Source organism: Taeniopygia guttata, chromosome 4, assembly GCF_048771995.1.
Source record: "Taeniopygia guttata chromosome 4, bTaeGut7.mat, whole genome shotgun sequence".
NCBI lineage: Eukaryota > Metazoa > Chordata > Aves > Passeriformes > Estrildidae > Taeniopygia > Taeniopygia guttata.
Window position 1 is genome coordinate 48,533,781 of NC_133028.1, and position 22,886 is coordinate 48,556,666.

The 22,886-nt window shown below is 39.6% G+C and overlaps 1 protein-coding gene across 3 annotated transcripts; it reads left to right on the forward strand.

The window, feature by feature from the left end:
• UBE2D3 (ubiquitin conjugating enzyme E2 D3) lies at nucleotides 1-22,845 on the forward strand. Of its 3 annotated transcripts, none has more exons than XM_030271657.4 (8): nucleotides 1-663; nucleotides 14,738-14,801; nucleotides 14,887-14,918; nucleotides 17,277-17,354; nucleotides 18,190-18,295; nucleotides 19,627-19,720; nucleotides 20,252-20,301; nucleotides 21,331-22,845. In XM_030271657.4, exons 1-7 carry the CDS (start codon nucleotides 640-642, stop codon nucleotides 20,298-20,300), a joined length of 447 nt encoding a protein of 148 aa, XP_030127517.1. In that variant the 5' UTR covers nucleotides 1-639; the 3' UTR covers nucleotide 20,301; nucleotides 21,331-22,845. The 3 variants fall into 3 exon arrangements, with proteins under 3 accessions (XP_030127517.1, XP_012428898.1, XP_030127518.1); XM_030271658.4 differs by lacking the exon at nucleotides 1-663 and adding an exon at nucleotides 1,318-1,457; XM_012573444.5 differs by lacking the exon at nucleotides 20,252-20,301.
• The last annotated feature ends 41 nt before the right edge of the window (nucleotides 22,846-22,886 follow it).

Genomic DNA, 22,886 nt, shown 5'->3' on the forward strand with positions numbered 1-22,886 from the left:
CGGGGCGGGACCTGCCGTCAGCGGTGCGCGCCCGCCACGGAGCCCCGCATCCGCCGAGCTCCGGAGCCGCCGCGACCCCCGGGAGCCGCGGGCAGGAAGAAGCGCACAGCGCTCCCGAGGCGACAGCGCCCGCGGGCAGCCCCAGAACCTTCCTTCCCCTGCCCCGCCCGTTCGCCCTTGGGCCCGCCCCTCGGGCCCGCCCCCGGGAGCCGTTGGCGGCGGCGTGCCGGGTCCGGCCCCGCCTCCCTCCCTCCCGCGGCGTCCGGGCCTGGCCAGCGGCGGTAGCGCGGGTCTCTCCTGCCCTTCCTCTCTCTCTCTTCCCTGGGCGGGTGACGCCTCTCGGCTCTCCCCGCACTTCGCACCCTCTCCGGGCCGTGACGGGAGGCGGCGGGCGGAGCGCTCCCCCGGCAGCCTCACGGCCCCGCTGCCCGCAGGCAGGACTTGGGCGGCCGGCCGGTCGGGCGCCCCCCCGGCTGTTTCCGGAGGAAGGAGAAGAGCAGCTGCCCCCTCCCCCCTCTCCGCCTTCCTCCCCGTTCTCCTCCTCCTCCTCCTTCTCCTCCTCCTCCCTCCTCCCGGCCCCCCGAGCGGAGCGCGGAGTCACCGCGGCGCGTAGACGGGCCCGGCACTCGCACACACACAATGGCGCTGAAACGCATCAACAAGGTGAGTGAGCACCGCGGCTCCTCCTCCTCCTCCGCCGTCTCCCCCCCCTTCCCCCCCACCGCTTCGCCCTTCTTTTTATTGTTATTTTTTGGGTGGTTTTTCTTCGCCTTCTCCCATCGCTTTCCTCCCCCCCTCGCCCCTTGAGGAGACGGGCGGGGGTGGGGGGGGGAGAGGCGGAGGCTGAAGAGGCCGGGCAGCGGCGGCTCCTTCCGGCGGGGCCGCGGCCCGGCTGGGGCTGCGAGGCCGCTCTGTCCGGGCCTGAGCTCGGCCCCGGCCCCTTCCTGAGGGCGGGGGCCGGGGAGGTCGGAGAGAGGCAGCTCCCGGGGCCGCTCGGATGTCAGCGCAGCCCGGGGTCGCTGCCGATGCCCTTAGGCCGAGACCGGCCCGGATGGCGGCAGCCCGTGTGTGCCGAGAGGTTTGGGCGCGATGGAGGCGCTGCCCGGGGCAGCAGCTGGGCCCCTCGGCCGGGTTCTCCCCTCTGCTGTGCAACTTCTCTCCCGCATTGTAAGATGGCGGCGGGTCCGCCTGGCCCGGGCGCTTTCCGGGATCCCTGGCGTTCCGCAATAACGCGGAACTGACACACGGAGCAGCCAGCGCGGCGCTGCCCTCGCCCCGCAGTCGCCCCTCTCTGCCGTCCCGGGGCTCTCCGGACACCCGGGAATCCATCGCCCGTCCGGGAATCGCTTCCCCCCGCGCCGGGCCGGGAGCGCGCTGCGCGCCGCCGCCTCCCCTCGTTGCACAATCGGAGCCGGGTGGAGCAACTTCGCGGCGGCTAACTCGGAAAAAATGCCGAGGTGATGAAAGTTTGGGGTTTTTTTTTTTTTTTGTCTTTCTTTCTTTCTTTTTTTTTTTTTTTTTTTTTTTGTGGCGGTTGGTTTTTTTTTATAAACCTCTCCGAAGGCAAGAAAGCTCCCGGCGTGAAGTTGCCCCTAAGCGGGTTTAGGTTTTGTCGGCAGGTTTGAGAATTGCTGGGATGTAATGGCAAAATGCGATGGGAGCGCAGCGGCGGAACCGGGAAGTCGCTGTTGGTCTGTGCTCCTTCTTACGCGAGCTACGTGGAGCAGTTACGTGTTTCAAGAGCTCAGAGGAGATTCTTGGTCATCTCATAGCCTGCCAAGATGGCAGAACGTCAGTGTGTCCTGAAATCGGTGAATTTCAGTGTATAAAACACCTTTTGTAGACAGTGTGTAAACTTCATGCCGCCTCTTAGTCTTGCTTTAATTTTACACAGTGCTTGTGGTCGTATTTTAGACAAAACGAGCGTTTTTTATAATGTTTTTAGTGAATGGATAGTACTGTTACCCTTGAAAATTTTAAATCCCTTCTGTGTAGCTAGCTGAATGGATTGTCTTTGAATTATGGCTGTGCTCTGGCAAGAATTTCAAAACAATTCCTTTTGCATCTGCCACCAAAACTTGTTCCCTGTGTTAGTGGATGATAAATCACTTGAGTTGAAACACAGCTAGGATACTCCCTGGTATGCTTTGTCATCAGCTCATGCTTATGAAACACGTTCAGGCGCTGCAGGTAAGAATTTATTGTCAAATGTAAACCAAGACAAACCCCCACTTATGTGGTAATCTGGTGGTCAGAACCTGGAAACGATTTAGCGTGACTCTTGAGCCAGTAAGTCATCTCTGACTATAGCCTTTTGGCCTGTTGTGTACACTCTTCTCTTGTATTGGTCCTTAATCTCCATTGCGCTGTGTAGTAGCAAGGTTCTTCCTTTATCCAGTGCAAGAGTTTACTACTGGGAACATAGCTGAGTTAGGGTTTTTTAGTGCAAGAGTTTAGGATTGGGAAGATAGTTAACTGTTTTTTCTTTTTGCCTCCATTTTTTGTGTGTGTTTGTTTGGGGTTTTTTATCAGTTTAATCACACCACACTACAAGATTGACTTCTAAATTCACATGGAGTTTGTAGTTCTGACTTTTGTATTTGCAGACTTGGAAGATGAACTTCATTTGTGGAATGAAGCCAATCTTTGCATGTTTCTTTCTTTCCTCAATTGGTTTCCAGTAGAAATGTTTACAGGGGCTGCTGCTGACATAAAAAAAACAGCAGGGCCAGTTCTGTAACAAAATGGTTGTGAATGTAATTTTAATCCTGTCAACCAGTAAAATCCAGAGAGAGCAGCGTTGTCACTGATAAGCTGGGATTCCCTGTCTTCCAATTGTAAGATCACAGATCAAACCTTGGAACTCTCTGCTTCCTTGTAGTATGTCTTCAGCAGTAGATGAGAACAGGCTAAAGATAAACCAGGACCTCAGAACATTGTAATCACCATAGCTGATTTAGTTTGTGTTATTACTTGTCAGGACTAGAATTCATTGTCTCCTGCAGCAGATGACATCCTGAATGTACCAGTGAAGATATTTTCAGTCAGTTTGGTTGACTCCCTCTTTGTGGACTTGATGTATCAAGCAGAATAACATTTTTCATTATATTGAGTAAACTAGACTTGAGACTCTGTTAGAGTGTGTGTGTGTATCTTTAATTTGTAGTCTGTTACACATTCAGAATGCAACCACTCTTAAGACATAACTGGCAAATTCTACTTCTGATTTGAAAATGAAAGTAAATGAGTATTTATGTATAGGGTTGTCTGCTTCTGGAACACCCTGTATAAAGCACTCTCCAAACTGAAGTAGCTGCCAGGTACACAGCCAATCCCAGAAAGATTATTGTTATGCTGGAGTTTGTCGTGGTATCAGTGCCATCTACTCTGGGGGCAGCTTGTGTTCACTTGGCAATACTCTGTCCTTGATATGGCTTGATTTGCAGTTGTTTCATGATAACAGGTTCTTTTCCCATAAAATTGAGTGTTTTCTTTCTTGAGGATGAAATTTTTACCCTACCCCCCCCAACTAGAATTATCAAGAAATTCACGTTGATTTATGAGCATGTATCTAAATGCTTGGTGTATGCTGTGGCACATTGTCTTGGTCTGAAGTGTCAACCCTGCTTGCTAAAAACACATCCTGTAATTGCTGCAGCATGCTGGAGCTTCCTCTTCAAATGATGATGATCCGGTAGCAGGGAAGCATTTATGTAGGAGTAGGGAATCAGGAATGCATGAAATTTGGAAAACTTGGAAATGTTACATCGTTGGTACACATCCATTTTATCACTGCTGTACATATCCATTAAAATGAGGTAATGTAAGTGGCCTAAGTGATCTTGATAGGCTAAAAATAGAATTAATACAGGAGATGTATGCAAGAAATGTCTCATCTGTGTAATCCTTAAGAAGGCTTGTGCCTGCTGTGTTTTATGGCCATTTGATTAAGCATAGCACAAGCCAGCATCATTATATTGGAATAATTTATTAGAAAATCTTAAGTGTAGCTGGCATCCTGGAAGATAAAGGCTGAAGGTGGCAAAACCATTTATTGCTACTTAAGTACAGATAGAAGGCTTCCATTGACACTGGTGGAGTGGAGACTGAATTAACTATTTTCCTTAGGCTATAGCCTCCAGCACAGTTCCTAGATGTATAATTAATTGCAACTTTAAACCCCTTTCTCCAGATGCCCATAGTAGGAAATGCTGCTAACTCTGGAAATCCAGTATTTTTCAGAGATGAGGTGTAATTTGCATCAGTGAGGACTGCATGGAAATCTGCATTAGTTTAACCAAAGTTGAAGAGTTGGAAAGCCTGCTTATTACTTTATTTTTAAACTGCTACTTTTTTCTTTTGAACTTGGTTTGAATTAAAAAAACAATCTATAATAAAGCTGGTTGGAATTAAGTTTTCTTCTCTGGATGAAACCCACAACACTTTTGTGGGCAGTCTTGGATTTTGTTTACTGGGCTTTCTCAAAGTTGGAAGTTACGTGATTGAGCTCATGCTTTGAATGAATGTCTAGAAATAAGTCTGGATTTGTGTGTTTAGGGGCTCAGAAAGTTAAGATTAGCTAGCTAATGAAATTCAGTTGATTTTAAATGCTTTAAACCTTTTTAAGTGCTCTCTCTGTGTATTGAATTACCTTTTTTACTGAATTTTACTTAACTCTTGTTAAGAATATTCAGGGCTAAACTAAGGCCCTGCCCTCGGTGGGTAATTCAATTCAACTGTCACACTCGATGGTAAGAAGGTCACATTGAGCCAGAAGGCAGTGGTTGGTTTTTAAATCATGATACTGCAGTAATTGCAGTAATGGAGTTTGGGAGGTCCTAGTATTGAAAAACTTAAATGTTTTTTTAAACTCAGAATAAAATATTTAGCATTAGATGAAAGCTGTCATCACTTAAATTCTGTTTAAGATTTAGCTGATCTAAAAATAAGTGACAGTTCTCCTATGAAATTAATATAATTAAAATGGAAATAATGTTTCTTAATTGGCTAGGTTTGGTACTCTGTACTGAAGACCAGCATTTATTAATAAAGTATTGGATGTGTTTTAAGAACTGGTCATTTTTTTATGAGAGAGGAAAACCAGTGCTTCCTTAGCTAGAAAGTTTGGATGCGATAACTTAAAGATTTTTCTTCTTAATTGAACACAATGCTTGTGAAACAAGTTCCCAGTCAGCATAGAACTTTAAATATGTGCATTGGAGTGGGAAGAAAATGGGGATTATCTGACTTAAGTGATCTAGAGAACTTCAGAGATCAATATTCCATTAGATAGGTACTTCTTGCATACTTCAAAAAGAGTCCTCTGGTGTATCAAAGATTTAGGTGGGATAATGTATACAGAGTAGAAAGAGTGGCCATCTCTTACAATCATTCCAGCTTTTAGAGATCTGATTTTGAAAGTTAAGTCTGCTTTTGCTGTTATTCCTAGTGTGGGTTTCTTCTAGGCCTGATGAGGAATTCTACAGAGCAATGCCCTTTGACTTGCTGCCCAGTCTGTAACCAGTTTGAGGCTTTTCTCTGAGCTCAAAATTAATGGTAAGAGCATGGAGAAGGATGGAAACAGCTGTAAGCAGCAGCTGTTGGGTACTGCGCAGTGAACTGCCTCTTGCCAAAGGCATCTCTCCATTCCTTTTGGAGCCCAGTTCCAGCCTAGTGTGATCCCCTACCCGTGGATGTGTTCTCTGCATCCACTGGGTTGAACTGTTGGAGGAGAGACAGGATGGCGGTTCTTAAGCTTCTCTGAGATGTCAAGTGACAGGTAGTAAGGTGGAGTGGGAAAGGGTTGGGCTTTTGTGTCATTCACATTAGGGCATTGAAACGTCATTCCTGATAAATCTTTCTATTTCAAATATGAAGGTTTTGCCACTTCAACTGTCTGTCCTGTGATCTTGTTTAGGTCACTCCCCTGTATCTCCCCAGCATCAGAGCTGGCAGATGGGAACTTGTGGTCTGCACTTCAGCATTAGGTCTGATCTCTCAGAATAAGCTGACTTCTGTTGATGGTTTTAGGCTAAGATGCTATAGCTCACATTAGAAGGGCTGAGTTACAGGCATTCTTTCCTGTGATTATTTCAATGTAGTAACCTGACAGTAGAATGTGCAGAAAAAAAATTAAGAAATGAAAGCAGCACTGTGAATTTGTGGTTATATATATAACTGCAGTCAGTAGTGCATTTTAAAATGTGGTTGCTTTTTGCCAAGTTAATCTTAAAGTCTTAAACTGTAGAATTGCACATGCTTAACAAAGTTTTGTAAACTTTGGAGTATAAATTTAATGTCTTAAACTCTAAATGAAAAATGCAGGAGATTAAAAAAACAACAAAACCAGTTTCTGTTCACTGGTCTTCTTATAGGGCACAGATCCGATTAAATTTGGTAGTCATGTTGGGGAAGCTTTGCAAAAAAAATAGCTAAAATTACATTCACAAGTTTAAATTGATGTTTATGCCTTTAGCAACTCTTTGTAAAACACTTGGATGTAGACAAGGTTTAATACTGGAAAATAGAGCATTGCAGGATTCAGGACTGAAAGCTAAATAGATGGGGAGTTTTTACCAACAGTAGACTTCAGTATGAAGTTTTTGTGTAAAGGAAGTCTTTGTTCTGAACATCATCCCTTTGCGACGTGTGATACAATAGACATCTTCAAGATCTCCTGCAGTATTTTCCACTGTAATTGTGATGGGTTTTTATTATGGTCTTAAAAAAGCAAGATGAGAGGATTGTGGGCTGCTTTGCAAATGTTATGGCCTGGTGGAAAAAGGTGACCAACATTTAAACCTCTCCACAAGCATCTGGACACCAGAGTTGCAAGCTGAACTGAGTGCAGATGCTGAAGTGCTTTAGGGCTTTCTGATGGGGAAGGCAATAAAATTGTATTAAATATTCAGTTAACTTTATAGTGAGCTTTCTCTGTAACCTAGAGTTAGGTTGGCCAGGTGTTCATCACTGTGACTCTGTGAGCTCTTCTAAGTGTCTAATAAATATGAATAAGTGCACTGCTCAAAGGTAGTACTTCTCAACCTTTGTTGGCCTATTAGAGTAGTAATGCCAAAAAATTCTCTTAAATCAGATAAATGCAAAGTTTGTTTTTCCTTTTAGCCTTAGCTGTAATTTTTTCTTGCCTTGAATAATATAGGAAGATCTCCTGAATTACTGTTTGCCCCATGAACAAGACCCCCTTCTATTCCCCTACTAGAGGATGCAGTCTGCTCATAAAGGTGCTTTGAAACTCTTTTTTAAAAAAAAAACTTCCCTCGTTTATTTTTTAAGATTCTTCTGTACATGACTATTCTCTAGCTAGCTGAGGTGGATCTCAGCTGTAAGAGCAATTGTACTCCAGATAGTTTTGCATTTTGTTCTGGTGGCAGTTGTTTAGTTGTCTTGGTGTGAGTTGATTTTGTGTGTAACTGTACCTAATCCTATAGACGGGCCCTTAGAACAATGATGAAGGGTAGTTTCAGAAATAGCATAATATAATGTGGTAATGTATGCTGTAGCTAAGGCAGTATAGTCAATCCCACATAGTTGTGTCCATAGAATACACCCCTATGGTATATTGTAATCATTTTCACATGCATCTTTTTATTGATACAAAATATGGACTAGTGGAAGTCAAGACAGTTTTTAAAAAGGAGAGCTGATTTCCAGAGTTTAAGTTAATTAATGAACTTCAGAATAATATACCAAGCTACTGCTAAACAGTGACTTCACCGTGCTGATTAAAGACATGGTATTACTTGTTAGAATACTAATTTGATAACTTTTTGTTACACTGTCCTTGTTTTTTTGAGAACATGGAGAATTCTTTCAGCTTTTTAGAAAATGCAGACTGACTGATGTTGTGTTCCATTGAGGCCACTTGTCGTTTCTACAAAAACTTGTCCTGCACACTGCCGGTCTCCAAATTGTTGTTGATGTAGTCTTGGCAAACTCTGGGACTCTTCTGTCACATGGAGCACCTGGTGTACAGGTGCCGCTTCTGGTTAAGTGTCAAATTGTGCCCTCAACAAGCTGAAGGGCAGCATGTTAGGAGGTTCTTGCATAATGCTGCCAAACTCCAGCATCTAAGGAATATTAAGCCAGCATTTGTGTGAAAATGTCTAGCACAATGCCTAAATTGCATTTCTGAGAGGTAGGCATCAGGACAGAGTGCCTTACTTAGAGTATAAACTTCTTTCCATCTGCATCAGTTTACATTTGTCTGTACTGAATTTCACCTGCCCCTTTGTTTCCCAGTCCTACTGTTTCATTTAGCAAGGTGTTTCTTGTGTGGCCTTTATTTATACCAGTTACCCTCTTCTTTGAGGGTGGCTCTGCATTGTAGTTCTGTGTTACAGAGCCAAAGATTACTGTGGTTCTTGTAGGAAAAAACTCTCACGGGAAAAGGCATGCAAAGTTTCAGTGTCAGATATTCAGAAGTTTGAAGATGGCCAGATTAAAATACCCAACTGTCACTGAATTGCTCAGTAGTTAACCAGCGCTTCACTTCACACTTGCCCCTTCAATGTACTTTAGCCAATGTATACAGTCCTTATCCTACACTGAGCATAGGAGTGTTTTAATAAACCCTGCTGCTTTCAGGGTATGGTAATTTGTTGTAATACCTCAGAATTTATGTGTGTTAAGCAGTCAGATTTTCTTCATCTTGAGTAAGACAGCTTCTGTGGTTTTGGTTACTTTAGGGGAAACAAACTGTACTTTTGAGTTCAAAGCACAGCTACAGGTGTGTAGTTGCCACTTCTAAAAAGTTTGTTCTGAAAGCCTTTAGGGAGTGACCAGGAAAGCAAAGTCTTCCACTGCGTTCCTTTTCCATTTCGATCTGCCCAACTACTTTGCAAAACATTGGACTAAATAGAGAACCATTTTAGTTGCAGTAACTCTGAAATTACCCAAAAACCATTACCTGTATTGTACACTTTCCAGATTTCAGAACAGATGAGAGCAGCTGTAGACAATACTCTCATTCACGAAGGGCTTGTGTACTGAAAGGTAGGTTCTTTGAAGAGATAGTAGGTGGTCACCTGAGTAGTTTATATCACAGTCGAGGTACACCGAGTGATTTAATTACAGTGGCACAGCAGTCTGGCATTTCCTTCCTTGAGTGCAAGGCTTAAATCATGAATATTTCAGTGTTTGTCTTTTATTATGTCACGATGGTATTACGGCTAGATACTATACAAACAGTCTTGGAGTGTAGGCTGAAAAATCCAGTACTTAAGGACTGAAGGGAAAACCATGAAAAATAGAAGCAGAATAACCAAAATAGGGAGAATCACAACTTTTGCATTGCTAGTTGTGTTTTGGGTTTCTTAAAAACCTTTGTGTTCATTGTCCTTGCTGTTTTTTTCTGACTGCTTTTCATGTGTTTTCTCTGCATAGTTGCTCTAATGCCTTTTTTTAATCAGAGGAACCTGTGTCTTTCTGTATCTTTTCTGCACTGCCATTACACATTGCTTTTATCTATTTATTTTTTGCCAAAAGGACAGCTTGTTTGAAACAGATAATTTTCTGCTGGCTACATTTTTTTGTGATGTCTATTATGTGCCATTGCTTTCTTATTCAGCTTAGAAATCCACATTCAGTGTCCTTACAAACTGTTATTTTCTGCTTCCAGGTGTAATTTCCATGCTGAAACGAATGTTTCAAATGCAGGTGTGTGGGATGAGGCAGGAGTTCTTCACTGTTTGACACTTCTTAATCTTCAAACAGGCTTAAATGTTCTTCCCCTCCCTTTATAGCTGCTTCCAATCCTTCCTTCTTTAAAGCTGTTTTCAGCTGTGAGCTAATGAGTAAGACTAACGCAGTGATGAATTTTTGGTTGCCTAGAGTTTGAAATACCTGTTTGACACATCATTAGACAAGCAATCAAGTTAATAAATGTTGATTTTTTTGATTGGCCTAAGCGTTCTTTTTTCTCTGTCCTTTTCTAGTCGGATTGGGGGTAGGTTTTTTTGTGTGTGTGTGCAAGGTGGGTTGTTGTTTGGGTTTTTTGTGTTGTGGTTTGTTGATTTTTTTTAAACATCTGATTTAACTGCATGTCATCTTTCGTGTCCTCCAAGTTATTTTCTGGAAATTTAAGGCAAACACCTCTAAATTAACCCCTCTAGGCTTTCCTGAGTACAAACCAGAAAGCTGCAATCTGTAATTTTAACAAATACCTGTGTTGTGAAGTAATATTAAATGTAACTGTGAATTAAGGCCTGTGGAGGACAAACTTCAGTCATTCTGGTTGGAGTGATCTTCTGTCACTGTGTTTAAGTTAGCTGTTACTATCATTAAAAATAAGGCCTGGCTATTTCCAGCTTAAACTAAAAAAACATAGTAGTGCCACAGGGAGTATGAAATCTGACAAATGCGAAGAAAATGTTGGAGATGCTGCGTTATTTGGTACCTTGCAAGAAGGCAGCTTGGTAGGTACCAGGCTGTCACCTCTTACAGAATTTTCTGGGACCTGAAAACTTCTGTTTTCTTGTTCATGCATATTTGGATGAGATATCCTTTGTCAGTCTTTAAATTAGTTTCTTAATTCTTTAAATGGCTTCTGTAATCTTCTAAGTAGCTGGTAGAGGATAGTTGTTTAAGGGGTTTTCTTAGCAACTTTTATGTCAAGAAAAGAAAGATACTCTCTTTTTGTTATAGGATCAGAATTGTGCATTCACATTTACATGTCAAAGTTTTGAATCTTCACTTGAAGTTTAAGCCATATTTTCTATGTTACAATTATATTGCTGCAAAACAAGCAGGTTAGTTAGCTTTTTTATAAGCATTTTTTACTTGAAAGTACTGGTTTATGGTTTTTTGTTAGGTTTCTGATAAATATATAGTGAAATAGAGGAGAGGAGATAAAAAATGGGACCTGTTTCACCAGGGAAACTGAATCTTGCTAAAAATGTAATGTGGAACTGGCAGAGAACAATGTGCTGAATTTGTGTTAGTGCAGATCTGTCTGTTGCAGTGATGGGTACTGCTGTTTTATTTCTATTATCTCTTTTGCAAAACTCTGTTGCAGAATTGTGCATGTATTGCTCCTTGTCTGTTACACTGCTGTTGTCCTCTAACAGTAGCATTGGTGCTTAGTCTTTTAACAGTGTTCTGGTCTGTAAAATGCTGAGTGACTAATCATCCTTGTGGAGGGGTAGGAACTATCACACTTTATATTTGGAAACTGGGACACAGAAACGGTGACATGCTGGAGCTGCACCGGAAACCTCTGGCAGTGACAGAGACTGCTGGCCACGGTTGTAATTCAAGACTAATCCTTTCCCATAGGTGCATAGCGTGACACTCCTCACCAAATTTGGGTTATTGTTTCTGTGTAGTCTTTCACATTTGCTGCTTGGGAGTTTTGTTTTGGTTTTTCTTTAAAGCTACTTCTAAAGTGAAAAACTGTGACAAGCGATTCCAGGAAAATGTGGGTTCTATTTTGGGGATTTTTAAGAAAATTTGGAATGTAGCTTAATATCCCTTGAGAAAGGAAAGCACTACTGAAACCATGTTGACCAAAAGAAGCAAAGTTGAGAAGTAGGTATGGTAGAAGGAATATGAGAAGCAGAAAGCTCTTTTATGTAAAAATATTAGATTCAATACTTATTTGTTACAGAATTACTCTTGATTGCTAAGCTGAGAAAGTAGATTTGTATATTGTTGAGTGGGGAGCTTTAATAAAAAAGGCTTCTTCCTTTCCTTGAACAAAATTCTTCAACTGCACTGCAGATCTCACAGCCCACGTGCCTCTGCTTGTTCCATTTCCAGTTATTCCAGTTTGCCTGTTGTGTTCAGTAGAGTTGTAGCTTTCAGAAGGAGGTGCTTTTTAAAGTTACTCAGAATTTTCCACTCCCTTATTGTACAAATCCCCCCTTTTTGTGTCGATGTGAAGTCTCACTCAGTAGAGAGATTAAGTAGGTCTGGTGTTATGTGAACCAGGGTTTACTTCATGTTTGCCCAACATGAAGTTCTTCCACAGCCCTTCACACTCTGCTGAAATAAACAGCTTTACTACAGACTGTTCTGACCATAGTATCCCGGAGAAGCAAACACAAGAGCACATGCCACCTCAGCTTTTTTACCCCAAATTTAGTGGGTCAATTACTTACTCTGTGGGTGAAATGCCAACTGGTGTATCGTTTGTTCCCAGAATTACCTGTATTTTGAACTGCTTTGATTAGCACAGTTAGGCTGGGTTTTTTTACTGAGGTGTTTCAGACCCGACAAAACTTTAGTCCTTTAGTCCTTTCGTTTTGTTCACTGCTACTTTGTTATCTTGAGCAGCTCAAGTAGTTAGAAGAAGTATAGACATAAATTTTGAAATTATTGGAGCCTGGAATATTGAAACTCATTTGTTTCAGCTTTAACTTTTTTTTTTTTTTTTTTTTTTTTTTTAGTATTACCAAAGAGTTTTTTGCAGAAATGTATCGCTGGTACTTAATAAATCTAATTTATGTCTTACATCTGCAATTACTTTTCTTGGTTGAATTACTAATTTTCCTGCTGTGGTAAGGTGCCTATTTTTATCTTGGGTACTAAATTCTTGTTTCTCTGAAGATACTAGTACCTTTTGAAGACCTCTCTAGTCTAAAGCACATATCTCTGACAGTCCACTTTATGCTGATCTTTTCTCATCCTTGTCTTTGTGCTACTACTCAATTTTATAATTTTCATAAATGGCATGAAGAGCCTTCTCATAGTTCTTAGTCCCTGTGAGAGTTTTTAAAAAAACCTTGAGGATCTACATGTACTTCTCCTATTAAATAATTCCAGTAATAACTGTATAACTGTATTAAAATAATAACATTTGTGTCTTTCTGCTTATTCTATTGCAATAGTAAGGGACATATCATTTTTCTTCTCAGATTTTGGAAATGATTGATCATTCTTAGAACTGGAAAATACATTTTGATGAGAAATAAGCCTGATTAAGAAAACGTGCTGTATTTGTTAAATGGAAAAACATGCCCTGAAAATTAAAAAAAAACTTTCTGTCAGAAGCTTCTACTACATTTTTTGTTTGTCTTTATATGAATAACATAAATCTAAGTTAGCAAAGTTTTCTGGTGGATTATGAACAACATATGGACCTAAGAAGTGATATTTAATGGCACAAATAAGTGTCATCAGTCCCCCCAGTAATATCTGGAGAGTAGCTAAATGCATGTACTGTGATGATCTGGAAAGAGCTGTTTCCCACACTTCTACAAACAGCAGCAGTGAAATGAGCTGTGCTATTATTAACTTCATTGTGCCATTGCTTATCAAAACTGATACGGTTTCATTTTGTAAAACAGTTTGATGCCAGTGCTAAATGGAAATATTATTAACTGGAAAATTCGTCAGAATTAACACACATAAGGACAGGAAACCTGGGACTAAATTTTCTTGGTATTTGGAGGGAAGGGGATTGTTGTGGGCTTTGGGTGATGTGGTTTTGTTGTTTGGTGGGGGATGGTTGGTTGTGATTGGGGTTGTTTTAGTGTATGGACTTGCACATGCTGAAGTGCTGTTATTCTTTCTGTGTTTGCAGGAGCTATCATCTTACCAAAGAACAAGGTGTTTTATGTTACAAGAAACATAAGCTGGGGTTTTTTCCTCGTTTTGTGTTGGCTTATACTTAGTAAATTTTTATGGAGTGCAGAATTTTTGAAACTTAAGTGATGTCCATTAGGATCTTCCCAGGCAAGAGTTAGCTGTCTGGTCCGAATATGCATATGTTTCCAGCATAATAGCTACGCCTGGCTTTCTTAAATGCCTGACAAAGTTCTTGGTTGAATGGCTTGTATAGACTTCCGGGAAAAAAAAAACAACTTGTGTGAGAAACTGTTAATGTGCGAAAGAGGGGCTGAATATTTTGCCTTTTCTCAAAACTTCTACATACATTGACAAGTGCAGATTTATCTGTAGAAGCTCTTAAAGCACATTTTAGAGTCAAGGGAATGCAGGGCAGAAAGAAGGTGTTTGTTACATGCTTTAACTGAAAGTGTAAATTTAATTTTAAGACACTGTTCAAAATGACTTGTGGAGCATTAAAACAGTTTAATGGAGAGCTTCTTTGTTTCCTCACAGTAGTATTGTTACTGCACAAGGAATCCTGCATCTGAAATGTCTGTTTCCATTCCTCTGTAATGGGGGCGGGAAAGAACTGTTTCTGCAGTTCAGTAATTTGTAATTTTAAAGGCATAGTGGTCTTAAATGCAAAGTTTAAAATAAAAAATACAGATATTTTACCTGATTACAGCACTTTTAAGCCTCTTGAATTTTCTTGTCTGTTTTGATCTTTGTGAGGTACATCCTTAATGCTGGTAGTGGGTAAAGTGAAACCAAGTTTCTGTGGGTTTTTTTCTTGCTGTTCTTAGTTCTAATGTCAGATATTACTACAGAGTGCTTCCTGTTTCATGAATACTTATCAACAAGTTTCTCTCCTGCCACTTCAGGCTTCTCTAGACTGAATCACTTGTCAAAAAGTGATTAGACTTTGCCGGCTTAAGGCTTTGTGTCCTGCTTTTTTCTTCAGCAGGAGTGTTTTCACAGTAGTGACATACATGTATTTGGAAAGGCATAGTCATTGTAGTCATAGGTGGTTTTGGTGCTGCTTAGTCTGTTATAAGACTTTTGATACTGATATAGTAATTGCACATTCTTCTGTGTTTGCGTATGGAAAAACTCTAAAGTGTTTTGCTAGATATGAAGTGAAAATTACTCTTTTTGGTTTTGTTTTCTTAAGGAACTTAGTGACTTAGCCCGTGATCCTCCAGCACAGTGTTCAGCAGGTCCCGTTGGAGATGACAGTAAGTAACTTTAAGTTTTATGTTTTGTTCTGCTGACTTAAAGCATATCATGCCTAGATAATAATGCGGAGTTTTTCTTTTGTAGTGTTTCATTGGCAAGCCACAATTATGGGACCTGTAAGTATTCTAATTCTTGTGATGTGATATTAAGTGAGTAGTTCCTACTGAGGAGAAAACTCTGGGGTTTTTGGTTTACTTTTATAAGCTCCCCTTATCCGACTTAAGCTCTAGAGGTCTTCAATGTAGTAAAGGAAAATGAGGGAGGGGAAAAAGCCCATCAGTTTTGTTGTTGTTGTGGTGTTTTTACAAGGATGCAAATTTCAGCTGAAATAATCTCTAGAGCAATGTTAGGTATTAATACTAAATATCTAGAAACTTTGTTTGCATTTAAGTTTTTCTAAAATTTTACTCTAGCATGAACTTTGTACTAGGACCTGGTACTACTGTCAGGAATTAGTTGGGATGTTTTTGTGTGGATCTTAGAAGAGAATCCTTATTTGGTCTAGAGTAATGCTGAGATCTTGAATACTTGAAAGAATAGAAGAGGGAATAATCACTGAAATGGGAGGTTTGTTATGACTGTAGAAAAAAAAGTCAGTGTTGAATGTTCAGTAAGCATCTGAAACCTGAATGGGACTTTTTCCTCATTAAGGAAGCCAAATGTTTGCTTTTGTTGAAAACAGCCTGGAAGCAGTTCACATCTGGAGTTTTCTGGTTATCTGTATTTAAAAGACAAAACCTGTAACTTGTGAAGACAAGCCTTCAGTGGGGCTACAAAGTAGGCATTAAATATCAGGGATGCTGAATTACCCTGGCTTTATATATATAGCTATAAGTGTGTTATTAGGAGGCGTCTATTAAAAGTTCGCTGGACTGAAAAATGTCTCTTCATCCCAAAGTACCTGCTCATCATTGATTGTAACTAAGTACCTCAAAAAGATAGAATTGTTCAATAGCTATATTCATACTTAAATGGCAAGGAGTGTTGTGCACTACACTGTGTATGATGATTCTGTGTGGCTGGCGTCTGCATGGTCACAAGGTATTAAGCATTGGTTGAATTTAAATTGGAATTATTATTTTTAGTTTTCCCTTGTGGTTTAATAATGTACAGCTCCTTTTTTCCCCATGTGGTTTTCGTGGTGTCAGAAGGTCTGCGTTCCTGTTTCCAGGCTGTGCAGTATCCTGACCAAAGTGTGTCAGTGTGGTGTTAGTAGTTGTGTGCTGCTGTGGGGCTGCCTTTAATAACAGACAGGGATTGTAGAACCAATCGTCTGGTCTTCACCTGGTGATTTTCCTGGATAGGTGTATAACAGTGTGCTTTGGTTTAACACATTTTAAAGAAGAGTTTCTGTAATTGATAAAAAATACAAGAGGTTATATTTTGATCACTAGATTTCATCAGAGACAGAATAGGGTATAACCCACATGTTGAGGGTTTGATTCCCCTGTCTTGTGTTGCAGATTTTAATTTTCTGGTATTTAAGTAATACATAGTTATTTCCTTACATTGGTAAAACAAAAAATGGAGACGTGTACTGTGTATGCCTCAAATTCATTTTCCCTCGCCCTGAGTTGAGAATAACAGCAAAGTATTCTTCAGGTTAAACAATGAAATTGTTAGCTATTTCAGAAATTTAGTTGTAATTTTGAGTTAAAAACCTTTTGCTTCTTTCTTCCTGTAACCACTAACTTACACAATCCCTGTTTAGTCGCTCCAGTTTTTTCTTTTCCTTACTGTCATGTTTTTTACTTCCACATTTTGCTACTGCTTATAGTTGACACCTGAATGAATTGTACCAGTTATTCTTTCCTTGGAACAGGGAAATGTGAAATACTCTCACATAGTAGGTTACAGTTAATTTCTGTTACAGAAAGAGAGGAAAAATTCACTTGAATTATGATTATTCTTTTGTTTGTTTGGTTGTGCTGGTAGGATGGGTAGTTGAGATTTTTTGTTGGGGTCTTTTTGGTTTTGTTTTTTTTTTTCAAGGAACAGGGGTTTAGGTGTGTACTGAGAGGTTTTCTGCAGGGCTGAAGCTATGGACAGAATTTAGGAGGGCATGGGAGTCCGCGGCCACTCTAAACTTGGGTGGTCACAACAAACAAGCTCGAAACACAGAGCTGGAGGGTTTTGAATCTTATGGGACCCCCCCCCACTCTGTTAACATTACTTCTTGGAGCTATCTTAGAAGCATTCAAGTGCTTTTGCCCTGTAGTCCTGAGTGGATTGTCAGAACCGCTGGGTTTTGTGATGCATTAGCTTGGAGAGGTCTACACAGAAAGTGACATGTATGTGTTCTGTATTACTTACAGTAGGAAGTAAGAATTGAATTTTCATTATGTTTTACTTGTATTGGTGGATTAAACATTTTGGTTTAAACAAATTTCCTCTACATTTATTTAAAAACAAGATCTTCAGTGATATTTAGTCCTAAAGATGATAATAGGAGAATTATTTGTTTGCTTTGACAGAACGACAGTCCATATCAGGGTGGTGTATTCTTCTTGACAATTCACTTTCCCACAGACTACCCATTCAAACCACCTAAGGTAAGTATTATCATGTCATTTGTGAAATCAGTGCTTTTTAAAGACCAGTGCAGGACAGAAGTTGCCAGCCTCTGTATTGTAGTATTGTCAAGTTGCCACTTCTTTTCAGGCTTTCTTACCATCTATTAGATAGATGTCTGCGTCCCATTCTGACTACCACAGGAATTGGGTGTGTTAGCATATTCTTAATGAGCAAATCCATGTGTGTGAATTCTGAATGTCTTAAAATATTTGGGTTCATTTCTGGTTTTCTGAATTGATAGGAAAAAAACTTCATTAGCTTTGTGTTATTATAATAGAATTCTTGCCAAGGAGACTGTCAAGTATTAGTGTGTGTAGCTGTTGGATTGGTCTGTAGGAATGTTACACTGTGGGTAAGGATTTACTTGCTGAGTGCCTAAAATCAGGTGAAAGGGTATTTGTTAAGAGTTTGGCAGTAATTGCAAAATATACTCTTTTTTGGTAGCTTTTTCATTCACTAGCTTTGTCTTCCAATTTTCAGTCAATAGGAAGGCGTGCCCTTGGAGTTACTGCAGTGTTGGAAGTTTCTTAGCTCTGTGACTGCAGTGTAGCTGGGGTTTAGGCACTGCTGTTGGGTGTCTTTACCAAAGGCACCTGGGATTAAAACATGCATACTTGCCTTCTCTGTGTTTGAAATAGTGCCTGGTAGTGGGAGACTCGAAGCTTGTGGGTGCATTTCCCTGAGTTTGATGCAGTTTAACTGCTTAATCCTTTTCTTTTAGAGTAAATGGAATTGACTGATAGCTTGGCTGAGCAGAATGGGTGCAGTTATTGTCATAGACCCAAATGCACTCTTCTTTGTTTTTTGTTGCAGGTTGCATTTACAACAAGAATCTATCATCCAAATATCAACAGTAATGGCAGCATTTGTCTTGATATTCTAAGATCACAGTGGTCTCCTGCTTTAACTATTTCTAAAGGTAACTTTTGTGAAGGAGAATTTTTTCCATCTTGTGCTAAATACTGTGCTTTTAGCTTTGATTGTTTTAAGTTCTTACCCATCTCTTTGATTTTCCCTTAAGCTTCCTCATTCAAGCCTGTGTTTTGCCAGTTTGATGATACTGCATTTTTAATGGATTTTTTTCTAACACTTTCTCATATATAGCTGTTTAAGGCCTTGTCTGGCCATTTACTTGCTTCAGTATTCCTAGCAGAGTTTACCAGCTTGGGCCCAGAGGAATTTGCTGGCATTTGGATTGAAATTGACCTGTGTTGGGGTGTTTGAGCTAAGGCTAAGAAACTGCTTGTTTGGAGCTGCCCATGTAGATACACTTGCATATTAAATGCAAGCTTAATTTCAAGTCAGTTTTTTAATACTGAAATTTGCATAATTTTTTCATCCTGCCTAGACTTAAGTGCATAGTTCTACTGGCATATGTGTAGTAGATGAATAAATCTGTTATTGATACATACTGCTTTCTACCACAGTGCACTGGCATTGCATTACTTAATGAACTAAGTTTACTGATCCTACTTCATGATAAATCGATGTTGTGTTGCAAGAGGAGATTTGTGGCTTTCCTCATTTTACTACAGTAAATAACAGATAATTCTCAGATATTTTCATGATGATCTAATTGTTCTGCCGCAAAGCCACTGGTCACTGTGGCTTCAAAAGATTCCCTCAATGTGCTCTTTTGTCTCTAGAACTTGTAATTCCTGTCTGTCAAACAGTCAGTTTGTTATTTGAATGTGGATTCCCTACATTTTAATGCTTCAATGTTTTCTTCTAAAGCTTCTGTGAAAGTAGAAGATGAAGTCCTCATAGTTGCCTACAACAGTGTTACTGAGTTATTTGCAACATGTTTGTAGTTTTCAGTACAGACCAGGATATTCTTGCCTCATGTACAACAAAAAAAGAATTCAATCTGATTTAAAAACTAAAAACTTAAATTTGAGGATTTTCTACTTTTATTGATAAGAACCATGGATACGCTATTCATCAGAGTACATAATGTGCTTTTGTTGGCTGCTATATTACGTCATAATCCAGGGGACAACAGTGCTGTTCTTGTGTGTGTACTGACAGCTGTCAGTATTGGGAAATAGGAAGCAAATAGTTCTTACAAACCTTAAGCTAGTCTGGGCTTTTTACTTAAGAGTGAGTTTTGAATTTATATTGGCTGTTTATCAGGAAAATACTTTCTAGGTTCTGTCCTGTGATGACATTGTGCTAATGTAAAGATCTATGCTCCATTGTTTCTGTGCTTGCCATTCCTCTTTTGCTATTGAGAATGCTTTTTTTTTACAGTTCTCTTATCCATTTGTTCGCTGTTATGTGATCCAAATCCAGATGACCCACTAGTGCCAGAGATTGCACGTATCTATAAAACAGACAGAGACAAGTAAGTACAGAAGTGTGCAAGACTGGCATTTTAACAGACTGTAAAGAGTTCATTGTCAGACAGCAGTTGTGTTCTGTGAGCCTTTTGTGAAGGTCTGAGATGGAGAAAACATGTGTGTCAAAGAAGAGAATAGTGCATTACTTAAAAACAAAGGAGCTTAGCATCTTTGAAGTTGTGGGTGAAAGAGACTTCTTTTCACATGCGTGGAAGTATTTTACAGTATATATATATATATATATATATATATATAGCCTTTTTTTTTTTTTTTGCTTACCATGCATAAATCTAGTTAGATCTTCCTAAATGTGGAAAAGACAGCTTTTTGTTGTTTTGATGCCTTCATTCAGCAGCAGTTTGACCTTAAATTTTGTTTCTTTCCTTGAAAATGGGCAGCAGCACTTTCTTCCCCATCTGCGTTGAAAAAACTTTATTTCCCTTAGGTATCTTTAACATTTTGCACAGATAGAATTATATAAAGCAGATTTTGGGGGGGTTTATATATATTAATGCTAAATATATTTGTCCAATTAGGTACAATAGGTTAGCAAGAGAGTGGACAGAGAAATACGCTATGCTGTAGGGTAAGAATATTTGCAAATTACGGTGCATTTAACAAAATGGAAATTTGCCAGCACTTGGGTGCTGCATGTTCTAAGGCACTGGATTAACTAACAGATAATGGATGCACCAGTTACTGAACATGGAAATTTAACAGCTTGATCTGTGGTTAGTGTGTAATGTATTGGCTAGTCACTGTTTCTCACAGATACTACTCTTGCATGGTCAAAAAAAAAAGTTAGTATGAAGTAATTACTGAGTTCTGAGCCACGTTTTTAATTTGTTCTGGTAAGTATTTTACCCAGATTTTATCAGAATTTGGTTCAAAGTGACGCCTGGTAGCGAGACCACATATATAAGCTATGAGTGAATTCAGACAATCCAAATTTCAGTTATCTTTAATCAGCAGTGTCTGTCTTCCACACATAAACTCAAAAATGTATTGGAATTATGTTCTGCTTGTATAGTTAATTATTAACTTCTTACTGACAAGCATGGAGTTAAGTGTTAACTAATGTTCAGGTCAGTTCCTGTGGAAGTAGTATACTTTAAATAGTCTTAAATTTTGAGGAGTATATTTGTGTGAAAAGAATATGCAGTGCAATGAAATGCTTAGTGTTGCTTTTCTTTAAAATCAGAAATTTGACATTTTGTATCCAGTGGCATTATTAACCAAATAGTCTTTACTTATGGCATGAGATATATACTGTAATCTTAACCTAAGAACAATATTCAGATGAAATACTTGACTTGTTTATTCCATCCCAGATAGCCTCTGTTTCTTCTCTTTCATTTTTTTAATAACAGACTTCTAGCAAATTTTATTGTCTTGACTTCAAAGCTTTTCCTAAAACCTAGAGAATGTCTATCTTAATTGGTGTAGGGAGGGAATTATTCCATATTTTGAGTTCAAGTATGTCTTGGTACAGAAAGAGACTTCTCACAGTGTAAAGAGAATGGAGAGACGGGAATAAATCATATTTCATCATAAACCAGTTAGGAAATTGTAGTTTTCTTGCTGATGTTAATTCAATTCCTGGTTTTGTCTGCAGGTACAACAGAATATCTCGGGAATGGACTCAGAAGTATGCCATGTGATGCTACCTTAAAGTCAGAATAACCTGCATTATAGCTGGAATAAACTTTAAATTACTGTTCCTTTTTTGATTTTCTTATCCGGCTGCTCCCCTATCAGACCTCATCTTTTTTATTTTTTTGTTTACCTCCTTCCATTCATGCACATGCTCATCTGAGAAGACTTTAGTTCTTCCAGCTTTGGACAATAACTGCTTTTAGAATCTGTAAAGTAGTTACACAAGAACAATTGCCCAAGATTCAGAATTTTTTTTAATGGAGCATGTGTATTATGTGGCCAATGTCTTCATTCTAACTTGGTTATGAGATTAAAAACAAACATTCCTCACTGCTCTAACAGATACTGAAGATACCACCTGAAGGGAGGGAGGGGAGATGGATGTTCAGTTTTCTCCCATCAAAGAAGTAACATTGCTGTAGCAACATCCATCTTGTTCCAAACCTTCCAGTGTTAGAGAACTGAGGTTTTATTATATACTTTTGCTCATAACTGATGTGTCTGGAGAATTGGTACTGAATCTATAGCATCAGCAGAACAGAAAATGTGATGTATCTTATGCATGTCAATAAAGGAATGACCAGTTCTTGTTTTACAGAGAATGGAAATTGGAAGTCAAACATCCCTTGTATTCCAGAATAGGGTTAAAGAACATTTTTGTAATTCATTTAAATTTTGTTAGGAGGCTTGGAGCTATTAGTTAATCTGTCTTCCAAAACACTGTTTAATATAGCACTGAATAAATGATGCAAGTTGTCAATGGATGAGTGATCAACTAATAGCTCTACTAGTAATTGATTTATTTTCTTCAATAAAGTTGCATAAACCAATGAGTTAGCTGCCTGGATTAATCAATATGGGAAACAAAATCTTTTGTAAAAGCAAAGCTGGTTTTTGTATATACTGTTGGCATTTGCCTCGTTGTTTAACATCAAATAATGATGTAAAGTTCAATAGAGTGACTCTTCTGCCGTTTTCAGTTCTAATGCTCAGTCTGTTGCAGGTTGGCACATTGCTCGGCCTGGTGGATGCAGAATTAATAAGCTAACATAGTCGTGTAGCCGTAGTAGGGGGCTGCACTTGGTGCTGGGAGCCCAGCGTTCAAGGATGGACTTGGGACCCAGCAGATCTGAAGTGGTGTATTGTGGAGATACTTCCTGATGCACCTGTGTTTGCTGACTGAGAATCTTTTTCTTCACCTTGTACACTTGACAACTGAAAGATCTTAATGTGGGGGTAATGATGAGGCAAAAAAAAATTATAAAATAAAGTACTGTTTTGATGTGGGAATTGTCATGAGGCTGTGTTGAAGTGACTTTACTATGTGGGATGTTCGTTACCATTGAAAAGGACTTGTTCAGCCATGCTGCCATTTACATTGATGACTATTTTAATGCAACAGACACTTTCTTCATGTCAGGTGACTAAACGTGAATAAAGACTCATTGCTATTGGATTTTTGTTCTACAAGAAACATTGTCTTGTGCCATTAGTTTATCTTTAAGCAACAAGGGC